Source organism: Aotus nancymaae, unplaced genomic scaffold (assembly GCF_030222135.1).
Source record: "Aotus nancymaae isolate 86718 unplaced genomic scaffold, 86718_ANA_hifiasm-v0.15.2.pri h1tg000011l, whole genome shotgun sequence".
In the NCBI taxonomy this organism is placed as follows: Eukaryota; Metazoa; Chordata; class Mammalia; order Primates; family Aotidae; genus Aotus; species Aotus nancymaae.
The window spans coordinates 14,903,923-14,927,038 of NW_026988422.1; the positions used below are offsets into that span (position 1 = coordinate 14,903,923).

Genomic DNA, 23,116 nt, shown 5'->3' on the forward strand with positions numbered 1-23,116 from the left:
AAGTCGGAGGTTGCAGTGAGCTAAGATTGTGCCACTGCATTCCAGCCTGGCAACAGAACAAGATTCTGTCTCAAAAAAAAGGAAAAAAAATTCAAAATCTTCAAACCATGATATTTGTCTCTCAATAAAAAGAAGCATTCAGGGCCAGGCACAGTAGCTCACACCTATAATCCCAGCACTTTGGGAGGCCAGGGTGGGCAGATCACTTGAGGTCGTAAGTTCGAGACCAGCCTGGCCAACATGGTGAAACCCCATCTCTGCTAAAAATTCAAAAATTATCTGGGCATAGTGGCGCACGCTGTAGTCCCACCTACTCAGGAGGCTGAGGCACAAGAATTGCTTGAACCTAGGAGGCGGAGGTTGTAGAGAGCCAGGATCATGCCACTGCACTCCAACCTGGGTGACAAAATGAGACGGTTAAAAAAAAAAAAGCAGAATTCAGAACAGATGAAGCAGTACGATTCAGTACTCACTCATACAGCATCTAGAATCTTGTTTTATCTGTACTATTTAAAGAAAATAGTGACATCATGAAATACTTTTAGAAAAGGGTAGTCTCAGGAGTGAGGGATCTGAAATTAGTATGTTTGAGGGACAGTGGCAGGCACTAAAGAGAATTTGCCTGGAGGGGAAACATACTTTGTATGGCTATAGTAATTGGAAAAAATAGGGCCAGAGGATAGAAGTTAAGGGAAGTAGATTTAGGTTGGATGTGAGGGATAGTATTTCTAAAAACAGAATGGCTTTTTCCAAATTGAGGACCTATATTTGAATAGTGTTACTGATGACATTTTTGTAAGCATTTTACATTTCACAAGGAACTTTTTTTTTTTTTTTGAAACGGAGTTTCCTTCTTATCGCCCAGGCTGGAATGCAGTGGCATGATCTCGGCTTACTGCAATCTCCACCTCCCAGGTTCAAGCGATTCTCCTGCCTCAGCCTCCTGAGTAGCTGGAATTACAGGCGCCCATCACCATGCCCAGCTAATTTTTGTACTTTTAGTACAGACGAGGTTTCACCCTGTTGGTCAGGCTGGTCTCGAACTCCTGATATCAGGTGATCCACCCTTGGCCTCCTAAAGTGCTGGGATTACCAGCATGAGCCACCATGCCCAGCCACAAGGAAACTTTTTTTTCTTTTTTTTTTTTTGAGACGGAGTTTCACTCTTGTTACCCAGGCTGGAGTGCAATGGCACGATCTTGGCTCACCACAACCTCTGCCTCCTGGGTTCAGGCAATTCTGCCTCAGCCTCCCGAGTAGCTGGGATTACAGGCACGCGCCACCATGCCCAGCTAATTTTTTGTATTTTAGTAGAGACAGGGTTTCACCATGTTGACCAGGATGGTCTCGATCTCTTGACCTCGTGATCCACCCGCCTTGGCCTCCCAAATGCTGGGATTACAGGCGTGAGCCACCGCGCCCGGCCCCACAAGGAAACTTTAAACAAATTTGTAATGCAGTCACAAGTCTGGGGTAGGTGGTAGCATTATTATTGTTTTTCAAATGCAGATATTAAGAGATTTTTATTTGTCCCAGATGTTTTGCAGCATGTTATTGATAGGACCAGAATGTGATCCCAAGTCTGCTCACCCAAGATCTCATGCTGTTTCCACTTTAATGGGCAGATGACCATGTATCATGAATGCTATAGAGGAAGTATCCATATCTGAGGAGGAACTTAAGACTGTTTATGATTGTCAGTTTCTTCTCTGACTGAAAATCTTTGATTCTTGGAAGATTGAAATTTCACCTCATTCTTTTGTTCACTACTTCTTTGAAGATTTTCCCAACCTATTTTCCAATATAATATGTTTGTCTTTAACTTTTCTTTCTGTTTTCCCCTGTATTCTCTCCTAGTTTCTAGGAAGTCTCAGTCTATTTCTTTAGATTCCAATTTTTACAATTCTGTGTCTGTTCTTAATGAATTCTTCTACTGTATCTTCAGGAAGCCAGGAATCCTAATAAATTTCTGCTGGGCGTGTTGGCTCATGTCTGTAATCCCAGCACTGGTACGCCGAGGAAAGCAGATTACTTGAGCCTAGGAGTTTGAGGCCAGTCTGGGCAACATGGTGAAACCTTGTCTTTACAAAAAATGTAAAAATTAGCTGGATGTGGCGGAGCACGTTTGTCATGCCAGCTACTGAGTGGGGTGAGGAGAGGGGCAGCTGAGGTGATCACTTGAGCCCAGGAGGTCGAGGCTGCAGTGAGCCGTGATCGCGCCGCTGCACTCCAGCCTGTGTGACGAGAACTTGCTCAAATAAACAAAAACAAAAACTTACTTTACAGCTACCTGTTCACTATACTTCATCCATATTGGTCTACTCTTCTTCCTGTTGGAATCAGTTTCTCCTCTGCTCCCAAGGTGGTGTTTGTACCTCAATTGAGCATTTAAGTCATGTTGCTTCACTATACAGCTGTTTAAAGCTTCGAAAGCTCTGTAAACGTGATAAATGGAATTCCACTGACATTTAAGCCTTACCTATTTCCAAAACTTTTTCAACTTATCCTGCCTCTCCTACTTTAATTCTGTTAATGTAATTGAGTACCATTTTTCTCATAATAGTTCTTCCTCAATAGTTCTTTCCTTGTGTTTATAAAATAAAGGCCACTTGTTATCTTGGCAGTCAGTTCAAGTCCTGCAAGTTAGTCTTTACCCTTACATCCTTATTTCTCACTGCTGCCCTAATACAAGTCTTTTATACCAGTCAGGCTGGTCTGTTCACTATTCCTGAATGTTTTATTTCCATTCTTTTGTTATTGGCACCACCCCCCACAATGTCTTTGCTACCTTTCCTTTTCTGCTGTGTACAAATTCTACCTGACCTTCAAGATGTCTTCTCTAAACATTCTAATATTTGAACTTTCAGTAAATAAGAGTATATTATTTGGTACTTTATCACTTATTGATCTATGACTCTTTCTTTGTGGTTATTTTGGGACGTTATTTAGCTTTCCCTATGTACATGTATTTCATCTCCCTCATTAAATTGGTAATCGTTATTAAGGTATACCAGCAGTCAAAAATAAACTTTCTCTTTTGGAATCTGTTACCAGTTTTTAATGTGAACTTGGATAGTTCATGTTTTTTAGATTGTATATCTATAAAGTAAGAGGTTGAAATGAATTTCTTAAACAATTTGGTGTGTTCCACTAAAAGAAAAAAGGAAAACAGTTCCTAGTTAAAATTTAAAGATAGGTAATAAATAAATACTTTTAAAATAAATAAAATATATCATTTGTTACATGTGAAAAGTGCTATGGTATAGAATAAAGTAGGGAAGGAGGGAGGATGTTGCAGTTTTAAGTAAATGGGCAGAGAAGCCTAATGGAGAATGTGACGTTTGAGTAAAGATCTGAAGGAGTGCTGAACATGGTGGCTCACACCTGTAATCCCAACACTTTTGGGAGGCCAAGGCCAGAGAATCACTTGAGCCCAGGTGTTCAAGACCAGCCTAGTCAACATAGTGAGATCCTTCACAGAAAATAAAATAAAATTAGCCAGATGTGGCAGTACACACCTGTGGTACCAGGTACTAGGGAGGATGAGGTGGGAGGATTTCTTGAGCCCAGGAAATTGAGTCTGCAGTGAGCCATGATCACACCACTATACTCCCACCTAGTTGACAGAGCCAGACCCTGTGTTAAAAAAAAAACAAAAAACTCTGAAGGAGGTGTAGGAGAGATAACTTGGAGAAGAACATTTTAAGCAGAAGGAACAACCTGTACAAAGGCCCTGAGGTAGAATGTGCTTGTGTTTTTGAGAACTGACAGAGTTCAGTGTGTATATGCAGCATGATTAAGCAAAAGAGTAGTTGGAGAAGTCAGAGCGGTAATTGAGGATGGGGTTGTTAGAGGGCTGCATAAGTTGTTGAGAAGACTTCACGTTTTTATCAATACTTATTGATATTTCCTATGAAATGCCTCACATAGAGATATAATTCAGTTGTGATATAACCATCGAGCATCCAGGAAGAGGGTACTTTTAACTACATTTTAGGAATTGTGGCTGGGTTCAGTGGCTCACGTCTGTAGTCCCAGCACTTTGGGAGGCTGAGGTGGGCGGATCACTTGAGGTCAGGAGTTTGAGAACAGCCTGGCCAATATGGCAAAACCCTGTCTCTACTAAAAATACAAAAATTAGCCGTGCTTGATCACATGCACTTGTAATTCCAGCTACTGTGGAGGCTGAGGCACAGGAATTGCTTGGGAGGCAGAGGTTGCAGTGAGCAGAGATCCCTCTACTGCATTCCGCCTGGGTGATGGAGTTAGATTCTGTCTCAAAACAAGCAAACAAACAAAAACAGTACCTGTAGCCATAGCTACTTGGGAGGTTAAGGTGAGAGGACCGCTAGAGTCCAGGAGTTTGAGACTGCAGTGAGCTATGACTGTACCACCACACTCTAGCCTGGGTGACAGCCTCTTAAAATTTTTTTTTTTAATTAAGGAAAAGGAAATTTTTATATTCTACTTTGAAGAAGTATAAAAACTCAAGAATACACCAAAGATGAGAGTGGTCTCATCTTAGTGGACTACCTATATTGGTTCTTTTGCTTTAGGGTTTATAATTATAACTTGTTTATTTATTTACCATAGGTAAACTAACATGATGGATTTTTCCAAGCTACCCAAAATACTCAATGAAGATAAAGAAAGCACATTTGGTTATGTGCATGGAGTCTCAGGACCTGGTAAGTAATACATTATAATCTCAAAGTAAGGATATCTAACTTTGATTAATGTCTTTTCAAAGTATTTTACATAGAAATATACAACTTTCTGTTTACCTGCATACATTGTTTGTCCTTAAAAGATCTCATAGTGACTATAAGACTGAAGTAGTATCTCTATCATAAGGGCTCATCTAGCATTATCTAAATTTGATAATTATTAAGGTGCTACTTTGTGATATCCTGTTATAATTATATAAATGTGTAACCAGTATTTAGTTTTATATATGTCTTAATTTTTTGTTAAATTTGAGGTTAAAAAAAATTATGAAGTTTATAGCTTTTAATATGTAATACCTTGCATATAGCAGGTATTCATTAAATGTTAATTTGCTTTGAACTTTAATAATTCAAATGCTCAGAGCATTTCTCAGCAATATTAGCTTTTGCTCTTTGCATTTATGAAACTTTCTGAGTAAGTGTCACGTTATTAACTACCTGTGGGAAAAAAGTTTTATGACCCAGACTTTATGTCCATTCTGCCAAAACATGGAGTGCTGCTTTTTAAATAATAAATCTTACTCCAGTATTTATTTTGTTACTGAATATTCCCACTACAAAATGTGATTCACAGTCAATTTCTCTAAGTAAAACCTGCTCAGTGATTTATTATCCTTAAAACTTCATGCTATAAAGTCTTTTTCTTGTTCTAGTTACAGTAGAGGTGATGACAGTTTTTTGATGTTTATGCAAATGAAGACTGTCGGTCACTGTGCCTCATTTTTCTCCCCCAAAAACTTGGCGTTTGGGCTTAATTTCATTGGCAAGTTATAAAATGGTTATCAGTATCTTTTGCCATGTAGAGAAATAATTGTCCTCTTAATGATCATAAGAGTCTTTAGCATAGACAGGTTAAACCCAAGAACTTTTAGAGAAAAAGCAAAAGACCATCAAAGAGTTTAGGAAAAAATATTCTGTGAAAATGTGTAGTAAAACTGCTCCTGGAAACAATTTTTAATTCTTTTTTTTTTTTTAATATTTAAAAAATGTTACTTTAAGTTTTGGGATACATGTGCAGAAAGTGTAGGTTTGTTACATAGGTATACGTGTGCCATGGTGGTTTGCTGTACCTATCACCCATCATCTAGGTTTTAAGCCCTGCATGCATTAGGTATTTGTCCTAATGTTCTCCCTCCCCCTGCCCCCTGCAATTTCTAATTATTAAGTATTTAATAAGGTAATAGAACAGTGGCATCCTTTTTTGGCTTATGAAATATGATTTTAAATCTCTAGTATTTCAATGCATCTTAATTCTTAAGTAATCGTTATAGAGGTAAATATTTATAGAATGAGTAAGTCTTCATTGTTTTAACACAGTTAATTAACTATTAAACTTTAATAGTTTCCACTGAAGTATTATCTATTACATAGTTCTAATCAATTGTATCAGAAGGCTAAATATTAAAAATTGATTTATTCTTATACATATCTAAAAATATGGCAACCTTCCCTCCCTGCTAGAAAAGTCATTTTTGCTTACTAGACAACATGGTCCAAAAAGTAAGTTCAAATTTTGGTTCAGTACGTATATAAGGCTTCTTAGTGGGGACTTTACCTAGTGGCAGTGATTGATTATAAATATTCTTATGGCCTATGAAAAAAATTTTGTAGATGTGTCTGTGAACTTTTCTAGTAGAGCTATTATTAGTCTATCAAAAAGGTCCATGTCCCAGAAGAATTTCAAGACACTGGCATAAATTGTTAGAAAGTAAAGATGTTGCTTTAGGTCTTATCTTTCAAAGGAAACATTCCACTATACTACTAGCTAAACCATTTATTCCAATTTCTTTTTGTTTTTGTTTTTGTTTTTTGTTTTTTTTTTTTTGAGACAGAGTCTCACTCTGTCACCAGGGGCCAGGCTGGAGTGCAGTGGCGTGATCTCAGCTCACTGCAACCTCCGCCTCCCGGGTTGAAGCAGTTCTTCTGCCTCAGCCTCCCAAGTAGCTGGAACTACAGGTGCGTGCCACCATGCCCAGCTAATTTTTTTTTTAGTAAAGACAGGGTTTCACCATGTTGGCCTGGATGGTCTCGATCTCTTGACCTCGTGATCTGCCCACCTCGGCTTCCCAAAGTGCTGGGATGACAGGCGTGAGCCACTGCGCCCGGCCTCCAATTTCTACTTTTAAAAGTTTTTTTTATTGTTCCTAAGCCTTCAGTCCATGTATCATAGCAATTCCCAGAACATATCTGAATCCTGCCGGTAAGTTTGCCATGCAGAACTTGAAATGTTTGAAAAGTTTTCATGTATATTATGTAAATAAAAAGTCTTTGGCTTACCTTTTTATATCATGTACTAAAAATATATCTTTATGTGAAACTACCAGTATATTCCATAGTAGGTTTTTATCGTTCTTATGAATCTATGAGAGAGGTATGTTATTGGGCTTATTGGGCGTTTTAATCATTTGTGACTATTCAAAGACTAGAGTCTTAAGTCATCGAAATAGTCTTTTGTTCTCTTCAGTGGTTACAGCCTGTGACATGGCGGGTGCAGCCATGTATGAGCTGGTGAGAGTGGGCCACAGCGAGTTGGTTGGAGAGATTATTCGATTGGAGGGCGACATGGCTACTATTCAGGTGTATGAAGAAACGTGTATCCTTTTTGGCTCAATTTCCTGCCTCATTCTGTATTTCAAAATTTAAGGATTTAGGCCAGGCACAGTGGCTCACAGCTTTAATCCCAGCACTTTGGGAGGCCAAGGCAGGCAGTTCACCTGAGGTCAGGAATTTGAGACCAGCCTGGCCAACATGGTGAAACCCCATCTCTGGTAAAAATATGAAAATCAGCTGGGCATGGTGGTGGGCACCTGTAATCTCAGCTACTCAGGAGGCTGAGGCAGGGGAATAGCTTGAACTCGGGAGGCGGAAGTTGCAGTGAGTTGAGATCACACCATTGCACTGCAGCCTGGGCTACAGAGCAAGACTCTGTCTCAGAAAAGGAAAAAAAAATTAAGGATTTAAGCCAAAGGTGGACGCAGCAAAGTAGCAGCAACTAATGATATTAGAAGCATGAAATGCTGGTGTTGTGAAGAGACCTGAATTACCCAGGAGTATGTTAAACAAAGAGAAAAAGGTACTATGAATTAGTACTCTTATTTTAAGAAATTAGTATCAGCTTCTGAACTTTCATTGCTGTTACTGCTTCAGTAATTCATGAACTTCAGGGGAACCAATTGAATTTTTTCTTCAGTGGGACACATATTGTAGAAGAAAGTGTAAACAGAATAACAATATTGATTTTTGTGGTTAAAATTCTCCAATCATAATTTCAGTTTAAAATAGTAAGTCCATGAATAAAATTTGTCATCATTCTATTCTGATAGCACTGTATGACATATTACATTTCAATTTTAGTACTAGGAAACCTTTACTATTTGGTTATCATAATTTTGGCTTTTAAACTATTTATTTTCAATTTTCTATGAAAAATAAACATAAAGGCTTAAGCCTAGTGAAGAGGTATCACTTTTTGAGTGCTTTTGCATGTATTTTACTTTGATTTTCAAAATCAGCATTAATTCTTTGAGTATTTAATTAAGATTTATTTGGCACAACGTTTTTGCCATTCTAAAACACACGCATGCAGATAACTAATCTCTCTGTAGTACTGGGTGCCAATTTAAAACAAAATCATGCAAAAAATTTTAAATAAAAATCGAAATTTTTGTAGCTATGAAATCATGACTAATCAAAAATATTTTTTCTATTGTTACTTTTATCTTCTGTTTAATCTTTTACATGGTTTGAAGATTTAAAATAAATGAAAATATAGTCACAACCCTCCTTGCCTTTGTTGTCTTGTATCTGGCCATTTATCAAAACACATACACACCTCCATGCACATATGCAACCACTTTTATAGTTCCCTTTATTATATATTCTTCTAGTTTAGTAATTACATACATGAGCAAATACAAATATTTGTATTTTTCTTTCCTTTTTCCCACAGGATAGCATATTATATGTACTGTTGTACCCCTTGCTTTTTTTCACTTAAAAGTATATGTATTGTAGAAGATAAATAGATATGTAATAAATATAGTAAAATGTTAAAGGTAGAATATAGCTGGTAGAGATGGAGAGTCTACTGTAAAATTCTTTCAACTTTGTTGTTGTTCTGAAAATTTTCATAATCAAAATTGAAAATGAAAATACATAGTTTAGGGGCTGGGCGCTCCCAGCACTTTGGGAAGCCGAGGTGAGCAGATCACTTGAGGTCGGGAGTTCAAGACGAGCCTGACCAACGTGAAGAAACCCCTTCTCTACTTAAAATACAAAATTAGCTGGGCATGGTGGCACATGCCTGTAATCCCAGCTACTTGGGAGGCTGAGGCAGGAGAATCGCTTGAATCCAGGAGGTGGAGGTTGCAGTGAGCCAAGATCATGCCATTGCACTCCAGCCTGGGCAAGGAGAGCGAAACCCCGTCTCAAAAAAAAAAGAAAAGAAAAGAAAAGAAAATACATAGTTTAGAGATCTTTCTAGAATAACTCATGGCATGGTAACACTGGTTCTTTGTTTTACAGCCATATAATAATTCCGTCATATAAATTTACCATTATTTATTTACTTAAATAATCTCTTAATGATAGAAGTTTTGGTTTCTAGTCTTTGGTTGTTATAAAGTGCTACAGTGTATTTATAGTAAGAATTCACAGAAGTTGGATTCCTAGGTCAAGACATCCATTTTGAATTTTGATAAATATTGCTAAATTGCTCTCAGTAAACGTTGTACTGATTTTACTCCTGTCAACAAATGTGTGAGAACAAAGTGGACTCATTATGCTTATTTATGTTTTATTCTTATTTGTATGTTTTCAAAATAACTCTATTCTTAAGATTTTAGGTTTTGTCCAAGTACTAATACCCTTATCAGGGGACTGATATTCCTTAACAGTATATGTGAAGCAGTGTATTAGCAAGAGGGTTTAGCTTCTATTTTTAGCCCTGTGGTTCCTAAACTTTGCAGAGGCACTCTGGGAAGCTGCAGCAAACTCATGTGGTACCGGGATATTTTAATTTTTGAGGCAAACACAGGAATGTTAGACATATTATCAGACACCACATGAACTAGTAACTTGAGATAATAAACAGTTGGATTATGTTGCTGTACTATATTTTTGTCAATGATGTTATGTCTTTGCAAAGCTGAGATTGTGGCAGTTACTAAGCTACAAAAGCAAGTAACGTGAAAATCAAAATGGAACAGGTTTCCAATCGATTGCAAGTTTGTAAAATTATATAGTTCCCCAAAGGCATATACATTCATAAGAATTATGGATATTTAGGACTGAAATTAATATTCTTTTTTCTTTCAACTTACACATATATTTTTTCAGATTGCTACTCAGTAGTTAGGACATACATACATAGTAGGTTATTTAGACATAACTATTTAATAAACAGAAGTGTTAGATATATCTTTTGTCCTGGGACACTGAAAAAATAGTGAAACACTATGAATGCTGTGAACTGAGAAAGTTTAGGAACTTCTGTTTTTACTTCTTGAGTGTCATTTCCTTGTTAAACTGTGTTATTTCCTGTTAATAGTGTCTTTAAACCTTTATAGTGGGTTTTCCTTAGCTGCTGTTTTTAGCTGGTGTGTCTGTTGGAGATCCTGTACTTCGCACTGGTAAACCCCTCTCAGTTGAGCTTGGTCCTGGCATTATGGGAGCCATTTTTGATGGTATTCAAAGACCTTTGTCAGATATCAGCAGTCAGACCCAAAGCATCTACATCCCTAGAGGAGTAAATGTGTCTGCTCTTAGCAGAGATATCAAATGGGACTTTACACCTTCTAAAAACCTACGGGTATGTGTGTAACCAAGAATTTCTGAAGTTATTGAAAGAATGTAAAATGAATGTTTAGTGAACTATATTGTACTCTTAGTTCAAATAAAAACAGACTACAGAAGGATGGTTTAAATTTTTTCTTAACTTCATGAGATTTTAGAACTAATGTTTTATTGATAAATCAGGCAAATGGTTTAAATTATAGCAACAGGGGCAAGTTCTACTTGACATTTATTTGAAAATTAAACAGCAAATACATTTATTTTCTAGATTGGTAGTCATATCACTGGCGGAGATATTTATGGAATTGTCAATGAGAACTCGCTTATCAAACACAAAATCATGTTACCCCCACGAAACAGAGGAACTGTAACTTACATTGCTCCACCTGGGAATTATGATACCTCCGTAAGTATCATTTAAACTTTATCCTGCAGAGTGGCCCTATTTTTATATGATAGTTGCCCAGTTTTAGTGCCCTAAGTAATTAAAGAATTGATATTTAATATATAGGTTTTGAGTAACTCCTATAATTTTTGAAGGGTCTTTTTTGTTTTTAACTTGGATTTAGGGATAAAAAAGCAGAATATATTGTTTCTTTTTAAAGAATTGTAACACTTTTCTGTTGTCTTAATTGATACTACATTTATTTAAACCCCTGATTGTTTAGGCATAGAGTAGACTTTGATTTTAATGGTATATCAATATTCACGTAATAATCACATAATGGAGCCTTTGAATTCTTTTTTTGGGTGGGGGAACAGGGTCTTCCTGTGCTGCTGAGGCTGGAATGCATTGGTGCAATCATAGCTAACCGCAGCCTCAACCTGCCGGGCTCAAGCAGTTATCTCACCTCAGCCTCCTGAGTACCTGGGACCTCAGGCACATGCCACCATGCCCAGCTAATTTAAAAATTTTTTTTTTTTAGAGACAGGATCTCACTCTGTTGCTCAGGCTGGTCTTGAACTTCTATACTCAAGTGATCCTTCTGCCTCAGCCTCCCAAAAGTGCTGGGATCACAGGTGTAAGCTACCATGCCTGGCCTTGGATTAAAACTTTGACCTTTAATGTTATTTACAGTCACATAAATACAGTAGGCCCATAATCTTTATGGGCATGAAGATAAATTTATTGAAAAGACTATCATAGCATATAATTTTCTCCCAATAAAATGTGATAAGAAATAACAGTTTTTTAATCATAAGAGTAAGGCTGTGCTCCATAAGTTATAGAAAACAAGAGTTAAGATAGGGATTTGGGGCAATCAACTAGACTCGCACACTAGCTTAGAGACCTGCTCCCAATGGAGGATTTGAATTCATATATCAACAAAATTAGAGATTTCTGTAGGGCCATGGACATTGGAGCTGTTTGCAAATAGTTGAAACCATTTCAGTGTTCACAAATGTTATCGTATTACTCATTACCTTTTTGCTTTTATAAATATTTAATTTAAATATTTATTCCTTGGGCTTATGGGCAATGTAATAAATAAATAAATATTTAGAAATATTCAACTTTCTGTTTTTGGGGAGATGGTGACGGAGTCTCGCTCTGTCACCCAGGCTGGGGTGCAATGGCGCAATCTCAGCTCACTGCAACCTCCACCTCCCGGGTTCAAGCTATTCTCCTGCCTCGGCCTCCCAAGTGGCTGGGATTACAGGTGCCCACCACACCTGCCTAATTTGGTTTTTTGTATTTTTAGTAGAGACATGGTTTCACCATGTTGGTCAGGCTGGTCTCGAATTCCTGACCTCATGATCTGCCCCCCTCGGCTTCCCAAAGTGCTGGGATTACAGGCATGAGCCACTGTCCCTGGCCATATTCAATTTTCTTAAACATTTTAGGGTCCTTCACAGATAGATATTTTTCATTAAAGTAGTATAAAATCATTATAATAATGTAAACAAAACAAAAGAGGAAAATAAATTACAAAGGCATTCACTTCTGTCTCCCTGAAACATCTTATTTTGTATTTTTTTTTTTTTTTTTTTTTTTTGAGACAGAGTTTCGCTCTCGTTACCCAGGCTGGAGTGCAATGGCGCGATCTCGGCTCACCGCAACCTCCGCCTCCTGGGTTCAGGCAATTCTCCTGCCTCAGCCTCCCGAGTAGCTGGGACTACAGGCATGCGCCACCATGCCCGGCTAATTTTTTGTATTTTTAGTAGAGATGGGGTTTCACTATGTTGACCAGGATGGTCTCGATCTCTTGACCTTGTGATCCACCTGCCTCGGCCTCCCAAAGTGCTGGGATTACAGGCATGAGCCACCGTGCCCAGCTATTGTTTAAGATTTCTCCTGGGCTGGGTGTAGTGGCTCACACCCGTAATCCCAGTACTTTGGGAGGCCGAGGCAGGTGTACCACCTGAGGACAGGAGTTCAAGACCAGCCTGGCCAATATGGTGAAACCCCATCTCTATTAAAAAATACAAAAATTAGCTGGGCATGATGGTGGGTGCCTGTAATCCCAGCTACTTGGGAGGCTGAGGCACGAGAATCACTTGAACTGGGGAGGCAGAGGTTGCAGTGAACTGAGATTGTACCACTGCACTTTAGCCTCGGCAAGAGTGAAATTCGCTCTAAACAAACAAAAAACATTTATCCCCAAGCATTTACATATAATTTATTCAGCTATTTCTTTGTTGCTTAATATACTTCTTTCTTTCTTTTCTTTTTTTTTTTAAGAGATGAGGTGTCACTGAGTTGCCCAGGGTGCTGGAACTGCTCGGCTCAAGCAATCCTCCTGCCTCAGTTTTCTGAGTAGTTGGGATTACACAAACCTGATATACTCCATTCTAAAAAAACTCAGAAATTTTGTTTTTAATTATTAAAAAAGTAATAAATATACCAGATTACAAAAAAAAAAAAACTAGGACTATCCATAATAATTATAATAAAGAGTATAAATCTCTCTTCACACTTACATTCCTGCCCCCAAGAAGAATTGGGTTACTTTGATATTGAAGGAAGAAATGTTCACAAATTTGACCATACCAAATCTTGCTGTACTTTTATAGGATGTTGTCTTGGAGCTCGAATTTGAAGGTGTAAAGGAGAAGTTCACCATGGTGCAAGTGTGGCCTGTACGTCAAGTTCGACCTGTCACTGAGAAGCTGCCAGCCAATCATCCTCTGTTGACTGGCCAGAGAGTCCTTGATGCCCTTTTTCCGTAAGTTTGAGATGTCTCACACTTTTCCTTCAGAGTTATTATATGTGCTTATGTTATTATTATCTTCGTAGATAAAGGGTTTATGTGCTTAATACTGTAATACATTTTATCTAGAGTAATAATGGTGAATTAAATATATTTATCTTTTGTTAGTGCTTATTATACATTCAAACCATTGAAGACTTTTTTCATTGTTACCCACAGAAAGTATTATTTGTGAAACATTCTGAAAAAATAAAATTTTCTGAAGAAAATCTGTACCAAAACAATATAACTGTGTTTCCTTTGTTTTTGTTTTTAATTGAGACAGGCTCTCACTCTGTCGCCCAGGCTGGAGTGCAGTGGCGTGATCTCAGTTCATTGCAACCTCCGCCTCCCAAGCTCAAGCAATCCTCCTATCTCACCCTCCCAAGTAGCTGGGACAGGCATGCACTACCACACCTGGCTAATTTTTTGTATTTTTGGTAGAGATCGGATTTGACTATGTTGCTTAGACTGATCTTAAACTCCTGAGCTCAAGTGATCCACCTGCCTTGACCTCCCAAAGTGCTAGGATTACAGGCGTGAGCCACCACAACCGGCCACCATGTTTCTTAAGTTATTCTATACTGGGAACCAAGACAGAAGCCACTCAAATAACTGGGATAACATTTGGAAGAGGGAAAGAAAATAGTACAGAATGTGCTTCTGAGTGCTGTAGTGTACTCACAGCTCTGAAGAAACAAAGCTTTAATCTCTTTTTTGGTGAAGGAAGTATCTGTAGTCATCACAGAATCCAGGGGATTGATTTAGTCCCAGACTCCATACCTGGGATAAATCAAACTTAGAGGCAAGCAACATGGATACTCAACTTTAAGTTTGATGCTGTATCTACTCCTTGATTTAAAATTATTAAATAATTCGGATGACAGAGCAAGGGGGAAAATGCCCTATTTAATGGCAAAGAAGTAAATACTCCAATTATCTGTAGCTTTCAACTGATGTCTATTTTTGGCTTAAGCCCCTCTGTAACCAATTGTATAATTTTATGATAAACTGATTTTGTGATGTACAAAGTTCAAATGATTAAAGTATATATTATTACCAAGCAATTTATTATGTCACTCAATAAACCAAAAGCATGTACAGGAATAGATTTCCCAGCATAAAGTATGTATTTAATTTATTTGCTTGTATAACTTTTTAAAAATAAAGAATTGTTCTATAACTTTTTAAAAACAATTAGATTTATGTCACCATAAATCAATGATTTCTATTAAAAGTAATAGCAAAGGGCTGAGCATGGTGGCTCAAGCCTGTAATTCTAGCACTTTGGGAGGCCAAGGCGGGTGGACCACAAGGTCAGGAGTTCGAGACCAGTCTGTCCAATATGGTGAAACCCTGTCTCTACTAAAAATACAAAAAAATGAGCCAGACGTGGTGGCACACGCCTGTAATCCCAGCTACTCAGGAGGCTGAGGCAGGAGAATTGCTTGAACCCAGGGAGCAGAGGTTGCAGTGAGCCAAGATCACGCCATTGCACTCCAGTGTGGGTGACAGAGCGAGACTCCATCTTAGGGGGCAGGTGGGGGGAGGAAATAGCAGAAACCGTAATTATTTTTGCACTGACCTAAATAAAATCAGCTGGGCTCTCTCTGTTGCCCAGCAGTCTTTCTTAATTTGTTGTCTGCTCTTTCCATTTTCTACGACTGCTTAAAAACCATAAACCATCTCCTATCTCTTTCTCTCTCTCTGTCTCTCTCTCTCTTTTTAAGAAACAGGTTATCACTCTGGCCCAGGCTGGAATGTAATGGCTAGATCATAGTTGACTGTAACCTCAAACTCCAGGGCTCCAGTTGTCCTCCTGCCCCAGCCTTCTGAATAGCTAGGCCATAGGCATGCACCACCATGCCCTTCTAATTTCTAAATTTTTTTGTAGAGACCGGGTCTTGCTCTTTTGCCCACACTGGTCTTGAACTCCTGGGCTCAGGCAGCCCTCCCACCTCAGTCTCCCAAAGCATTGGGATTACAGGCATAAGCCTCTGTGCCAAGCCTTTTTTTATCTTACTATTTTCATATATCCCTCTTCTCCAGTTTATGGAATATTTCATAGTGCTTTCTTTAACTTGTGTTTTTGTGTTCCTTACCTACTTTATTGACATCTGTTAGCAAGTCAAGTAATCCATACTTTGTTTTCTTTGTTTAGGTGTGTCCAGGGAGGAACTACTGCTATCCCTGGAGCCTTTGGCTGTGGAAAGACAGTGATATCACAGTCTCTATCTAAGTATTCTAACAGTGATGTAATCATCTATGTAGGATGTGGTGAAAGAGGAAATGAGATGTCTGAAGTCCTCCGGGACTTCCCAGAGGTATGTATAAAGCTTCAAATAATATCCTAGAGAAAATACCACTAATCTATGTTCGTTGACAATTAATAAAGCTTTGTGTTGGGTTTGGAGCAATGCTGTCATTCGTCAAGGATCTTTTAAGGAATTTTAAAATTATATTTGTAATTATATTTGTATATTCAAGAAAAGGAATTTTAATTCTTTTGTTGTTGCTGTTGTTGTTGTTGTCGTTGTTGTTGTTGAAACGGAATCTTGCTCTGTCACCAGGCTAGAGTGCAGTGGCACGATCTCGGCTCACTGCAACCTCCACCTCCCAGGTTCAAGTGATTCCCCTGCCTCAGCCTCTTGAGTAGCTGGGACTACAGGCTTGTGCCACCACACCCAGCTAATTTTTGTATTTTTAGTAGAGATGGGGTTTCACCATGTTGGCCAGGCTGGTCATGATCTCGTGACCTCATGATACGCCCTCCTCGACTTCCCAAAGTGCTGGGATTACAGGTGTGAGTCACTGTGCCAGCCAGTTTCGCCCTTTTTGTCCAGGCTAGAGTGCAATGGTGCAATCTCAACTCACTGCAACCTCTGCCTCCTGTGTTCAAGCGATTCTCCTGCCTCAGCCTCCCAAGTAGCTGAGATTACAGGCGCACGCCACCACATGCAACTAATTTTGTATTTTTAGTAGAGACAGGGTTTCGCCATGTTGTCCAGGCTGGTCTTGAACTCCTGACCTCCATTAATCCACCCACCTTGGCCTACCAAAGTGCTGGGATTATAGGCATGAGCCACCATAACCGGCCAGGAATTTTCATTCTTAAGTCAAACACTTGAAAGTTTCTTTTTGTGGTCTGCTGGTTTTTACTTACTGGGAGAAAGATGAAATAAAACACTTATAGATGTGACCTTTTCATATGATTTATGATCTAGATTATTATATTTCTTTTTTTCATAAAATATTTATTTATGAAATTGAAATAATGTCTGTCTTCTTCATAGCACCATCGAGTAGGGAAGAGAGGTTGAAGTGGTGCAGAATATTACTTTAGGAACAGTGATTGTAAGAGGCATTAAATATGGGCAAAAGTTGTAAAAAAAAAAAAAAAAGAAAAAAGAGGGAGGGCTAAAATCTAAAATGTTACCTTAGAAATTGGAGATTCACTAATATATATTTTACCTGTAGCTCACAATGGAGGTTGATGGTAAGGTAGAGTCAATTATGAAGAGGACAGCTTTGGTAGCCAATACCTCCAATATGCCTGTTGCTGCTAGAGAAGCCTCTATTTATACTGGTAAGTATATAATTGGAATAAAAGCAGTTAACCTCTGTTCTTAAGTGTAAAGCTAGCACCAAACTTTTCTAAATAAAGTTTTGCTTTCATTCTAAAATATCTCTGTACATATAAGCACATTCCTAACTTTTAAAATATTTTATGTGCCTGGGCAGGTGGATCACTTGAGGCCAGGAGTTTGAGACCAGCCTGGCCAGTATGGTGAAACCCCGTCTCTACTAAAAACACAAAAAATTGGCTGGGTGCGTTGACGGGCATCTGTAATCCCAGCTACTCAGGAGGCTGAGACAGGAGAATTGCTTGAACCCAGGAGGCGGAGGTTGCAGTGAGCCGAGATTGTGCCATTGTCTCCAGCCTGGGCAACAAGAGCAACACGCTGCCTTTGCCATATATATGGCAACATATATATATATATATGTATATATTTTGTTTTATTTTATATTTTAAATATATATATTACTTATTATATCTTCAGAATTAGTGAATATAAGATATTTATAGAGCTGCCTCAATCTTTTTTTTTTTTTTGAGTCATGGTCTCGCTCTGTTGCTCAGGTGATCTGCCCGCCTTGGCCTCCCAAAGTGCTAGGATTACAGGCGTGAGCCACCACGCCTAGCCTGATGTATCTTATACTATCTTTTTTCACTACATGTTTTTTAATTGATCTAGCTTTTAAATATATTTGTACCTGTGTAATTTGAATTATCAGCTTTGAATTACTGTATTTTGACTGGGGATATAAAAGATAAGACAATTCATTTATTAATGACCTTCCATCTTTGGTTCCATTTCCATCCCTGCTTTTATGTCTACGTTTTCAGGATGTATAAAACTTAGTTTCTATTCTGTAGCCATAAAGCCAATATTTGAATTGGCTTTAGGCCTACATTAAAATGGAGTTAATGCTCACTAGCAGTCCCTTGGCTATAATTTCTCCATTTCTTGATTGACTAAAATTTGACTTTTGGAAGTTTCTTCAAGAAGACTTATGGCAACTATGTTCTCTAAATTCTCGTTTCTTCATAAATTTGATTTTTTTTCTATTGTCTTTAAATTTTAATAGTAGTTTGGCTGCATATAAAATTCCTGATCAATATTTCTTTCTTTGAGAACTAGTATTAAATGCTGGGGACAGATCTGAGCCTGCTTTTTTTCCTTTTGTAGGTGATTTTTCTCTTTTTTCCTAAAGGACTTTCTCTTTAAATTTGAAGTCTCTTAACTTTATTAGGATATATCGCAATGTTGATAGTTTCAATAAATTTTTCTGGAGATATATACCCTTTTAATTTTTGAATATGTTTTTTATTTTGGAAAAATTTAGAAAATTACATCTGAAACTTTTTCATTATGTCTGTCTTCTTCAGATATACCAACTAGACATACTAGATTTTTGTTATCTGTTTTCCATATGCATCGTTTCCTCTCTAATCCTTTTTATTTAGCCTTTTGTCTGTTCACAGGATAAATGGTATTTACTCTTTGTGTTGCTTCTAATGAAACTTTCACTTCTATTTCTTTTTATTCTGCCAGCTCATGAAGCATCTCTTCTTATGTTGCTGCATGTGCCTTGAGATTTTATTTTGTGGTAGGCTGCTTTATTAGGGTGTTTTTGTTTTTTTTTTAATTAACTGTGGTCACAGTTTTCATTTATTCTTTGGCAAGTTATTTGGCCATCATTATATTCTTATCTTCTTTTTTCTTATTTTATCTTTGTTTAGATATCCTATTCTGATATTTATTATTACTATTACTCATCTTTGTAGGTGATGGTTGGGTGGCTGTGACTGTGGTCCAGGGTAGCCGGAATTGTTCGTGGTAACTTGTGAAGTTTATTATGGCATGCATCTGTGTAAGGAAGTTATTTTACTCTTCTTGCCTGATACCAGAAATCAGCAACTATAAGGCCATTCATGGTCAATTCTTCCCCCCGCCTCACCCACTTTTCAGTTAGTGAAAATAGAGTACCTACTTGTGTTTTGTTCATCCCCATGTTCCTGCTTCTCTTTGATGCCAAACTGGGTATAAGGAACTCCTGTGACTGGCCATGTCACTTTTTGCAATGTTCCAAACAAAGCACTTTGCTCCTCAGGATGTGCCTTCAAGTGGGCAGAAGCTTTATCTGAGATTCATGGCTTCATATAATTCTTGGCATTTTTCCATACTCTTACTTGGTTTTTACCTCATTTAGGTGACTTTTTAAATTATATTGTTGTGGGACTGTGTCTCCTGGTTTTTAATGATTAAATTTGTATTTCTGTATTTCTTGTTCTCCTTCTTTGGTGGTAACTTTTATGAGAAAGAGACAGTGACATATTCACCTACCATTTTAAGAAAGCTACCTTATTCTTTTAAATGGCTGCACAGTATCCCTTTGTATGGATATATCGTAATTTAACTGGCATCTTTTTGGTGGACTATTGGATTCTTTATCTGTGTTTGTGATAGGCAGCACTAAAACATCCATATACATATATTCTTACATTGTTCTTTGTATGTTTTGCATGCATGTTTCTTTGCATGTTGTTTTTCCTTAGAGACAGGGTCTTGCTCTATCACCCAGGCTGGAGTGCAGTGGCATGGTCATGGCTCACTGTAGCCTTGACCTCGTGGTCTCAGGGGATCCTCTCATCTTAGTCTCCCAAGTAGCTGAGGCTACATACATGAGCCACCATGCCTGGCTAATTTTTTTATTTTCTGTAGGGATGGGTCTCATCATGTTTCCCAGGATGGCCAACTCCTAGCCTCAAGAGATTATCCTGCCTTGGGCTCCCAAAGACCTGGGATTACAGGCATGAGCCACCATGCTTGGCCTCTTTGCACATTTCTTAGGGTAATTTCTTAGAAGTAAAATTCCTGCCAATAAAGCTGTTAATGGTGATTTTACATTCTGATTGCCCTTCAAAAGGGCTAACAGTGGACAAGAGTTTCTGCTTCTTAACATCTTCACCAATGCTAGTTTTTTCAACATGTTCTTACGATAATTATCAACCATACAGAAAAGTTGAAAGAATATTACAGTGAATACTGTGTACCTGGCAGAGGTAAAATTTTAATTTTTTAAAATTGAAATTTTAACTATTCTTGCTTTATTAGATACCTGTCAAATCTGTATTTAACAATGAACTAGCATCTTTCCTGTGTGTATGTACCATTTAAAAACTGCCTTGTGTTCATTTTCCTTTTGGATGATAGTTGTTTTTCATACTGATTTCTAAAAGCTCTTTTTTTGTGTGTGTTTTTTGTTTTTGAGACAAAGTCTCACTCATTCACCCAGGCTGGAGTGCAATGGTACGATCTTGGCTCACTGCAGTGTCTGCCTTCTGCCTACGTTCAAGCAATTCTCCGGCCTCAGCCTCCCGAGTAGCTGGGATTACAGGCATGCACCACCACCACACCTGTCTAATTTTTGTATTTTTAGTAGAGACAGGGTTTCACCATGTTGGCCAGGCTGGTCTCAAACTCCTGACCTCAGGGGATCCACCCATCTTGACCTCCCAAAGTGCTGGGATTACAGGCATGAGCCACTGCACCTGGCCAGAAACTCTTTAATTAATGAATTAATGCATCCTTTATCTGTCGTGAGTTGCAAATATGTCCCAGTTTGTTTGTTTCTTGATTTTGTCTGAGGCATATTTTTCTTGTAGGCACTGATATCTGTAGGTCTGTCAGAGAATTCTCACTCATGTGTATTTGTCTTTTCTGCCATTTCTTTCTAATTATCACAAGTATCTGTGACATTTCATCACAGATTTAAAACACAGCGTGCTTGTATAAGAAAGGATCTGTTCTTATCATTAGATTGGAATATGTGATAATTATTGTGTTGTTGAAGCCGTAATATTGATATTTTTTTTTTTTTTAAAGCCAGTCAAATTTAGCAGTGGGGGGTTGTATACCAACTTTAGTGACACTAATGTTAATAAGTTCTAATAACCCACTACCATCGGACCAGCCGATAATGTTTCTTAAAGACTTTCCTCATGGGACCATTTTATGGATACCTCAACAGTCAGTATTTTTTATTCTGAAAGATACAATATCATAAATAGTAAAGTGCTAAATTTTCCATTATGTTAATTTTACTTATATAAACCTCTGTTTCTTTACTAGTAAAATAAAGAAGCCATGGCATTAGCTCTTGGAACTTTTATAATATAACAATACATTTTTCATAATATCTTAGAGTTTTCTAGCACTTTGTACTTTTAAAATGATATTTATTTAATATATTTCACTTAATCTGCTATATAGAAGTATATATGGCAGGCAGTGTTATTCCATTTTTAATTGGTTAGGAAACCACACTGGGAAATCAAGTTATTTTGCTAAGGTTAATGACAGAATAGGAACTAGAACCCAAGACTCGTTTCTGTATATTAGCTGCTTATAAGTGGTTTACTGTCTAAATTTACAGGATAGGACCTGATCTGCATAGCAGAATAATCCGGACAATTGAGATATTACTCATTTTAATAACATTTGTTACTTTTGAAAAGTAACCACCCAAGCTGATTGGTTAAGGGTTATTTTTGGATGCATGCATGTTTGTGTATGTGTATGTGATATATAGAGAGAAGCTACATTTGAAAATTAATTTCAGACTTAATTATTTCAACAAAGAATAGAGAAAATCATTTTCTGCTTTCTAAAAATTTTAGGGTAAGCTAGGCTATGGCATCAAATAATTCCAAATGTATATTTGCTCAGTATAATAGATATTTATTTCAAGTGTTCAGGGGACTCTTTATCATTCTGGGCTGCAATCCAGGCTGAAATGAGCTCTACCATTTTCAACACATGGCTTCCAGGACTATTGGGAGTTCTCTCCATTTCAGTAGGCCTTAGGAAGAAAGAGTATGAAAGAGCATGTGACTTGTCTGGCCATAGAACACATTATTTTGACTTGAATTTCGTTAGCCAGAGATCAGTTACATGGCCATATCTAAGTGCACAGAATGCTAGGAAACATAGTTCAGTGTGTGCCCAGAAGAAGAAAAAGCAGATTTGAGGGAACGGCTAGCAAACTACCTTGCGTACTTACTGCTTTAAAGTTTTCTTAAGGGTGGAGAAAAACAGGATTTTGTATGCTAACATTGTAACTTATAATAATATTCTTCCCAATTTAGGAATCACACTGTCAGAGTACTTCCGTGACATGGGCTATCATGTCAGTATGATGGCTGACTCTACCTCTAGATGGGCTGAGGCCCTTAGAGAAATCTCTGGTCGTTTAGCTGAAATGCCTGCAGGTAAGTCTGTTTATTGTTTATCATGTCAACAAGGCTGATAGGATTTTCGGGGCTGGCTTAGAAACTCTCTTTTAAAATGTATTTTCCTTTTTCAGATAGCGGATATCCAGCCTATCTTGGTGCCCGTCTGGCCTCTTTTTATGAAAGAGCAGGCAGGGTGAAATGTCTTGGAAATCCTGAAAGAGAAGGGAGTGTCAGCATTGTAGGAGCGTAAGCACCCAAACTATTTACTTTGCGAAAGAAAAAAAGTCACAGATGTATCAAAGAGAGAAAAAAAGTCACTTATTTTAAAGAGAGAATATTTAGCTCCCACTGAGAGCAATGGTTCTTAAGGAGCGTTGCACTCCAGAGTCACCTCAGGAGCTCTTTGAAGATGTACATGTTTAGGCAATTTCTACATATTCTGGTTCCATAGGTTTGACTTTAATTTATATATTTGTATGTTTAATTTAGATATTTATTTAATTTTTGTAATTTCGAAAATTATAGACATATTAAGGTGAGATTGCATCATAGTAGAAAGAAAATGAAGATTCATGATTACTACATAAAGCTATACTTTTTTCCTG

General features: G+C 37.8%; 1 protein-coding gene across 1 annotated transcript in view; it reads left to right on the plus strand.

Moving 5' to 3' along the window:
- The window catches only part of ATP6V1A (ATPase H+ transporting V1 subunit A), a 64,509-nt gene that overhangs the window by 24,369 nt on the left and 17,024 nt on the right, over positions 1-23,116 (plus strand). The window contains exons 2-10 of the mRNA XM_021668820.2: positions 4,594-4,688; positions 7,192-7,320; positions 10,322-10,536; positions 10,789-10,926; positions 13,536-13,687; positions 15,873-16,035; positions 17,189-17,297; positions 22,425-22,547; positions 22,643-22,757. Of these exons, the coding sequence (XP_021524495.1) occupies positions 4,604-4,688; positions 7,192-7,320; positions 10,322-10,536; positions 10,789-10,926; positions 13,536-13,687; positions 15,873-16,035; positions 17,189-17,297; positions 22,425-22,547; positions 22,643-22,757 (1,229 nt within the window). The 5' untranslated portion in view covers positions 4,594-4,603. The remainder of the gene's footprint in view (positions 1-4,593; positions 4,689-7,191; positions 7,321-10,321; positions 10,537-10,788; positions 10,927-13,535; positions 13,688-15,872; positions 16,036-17,188; positions 17,298-22,424; positions 22,548-22,642; positions 22,758-23,116) is intronic.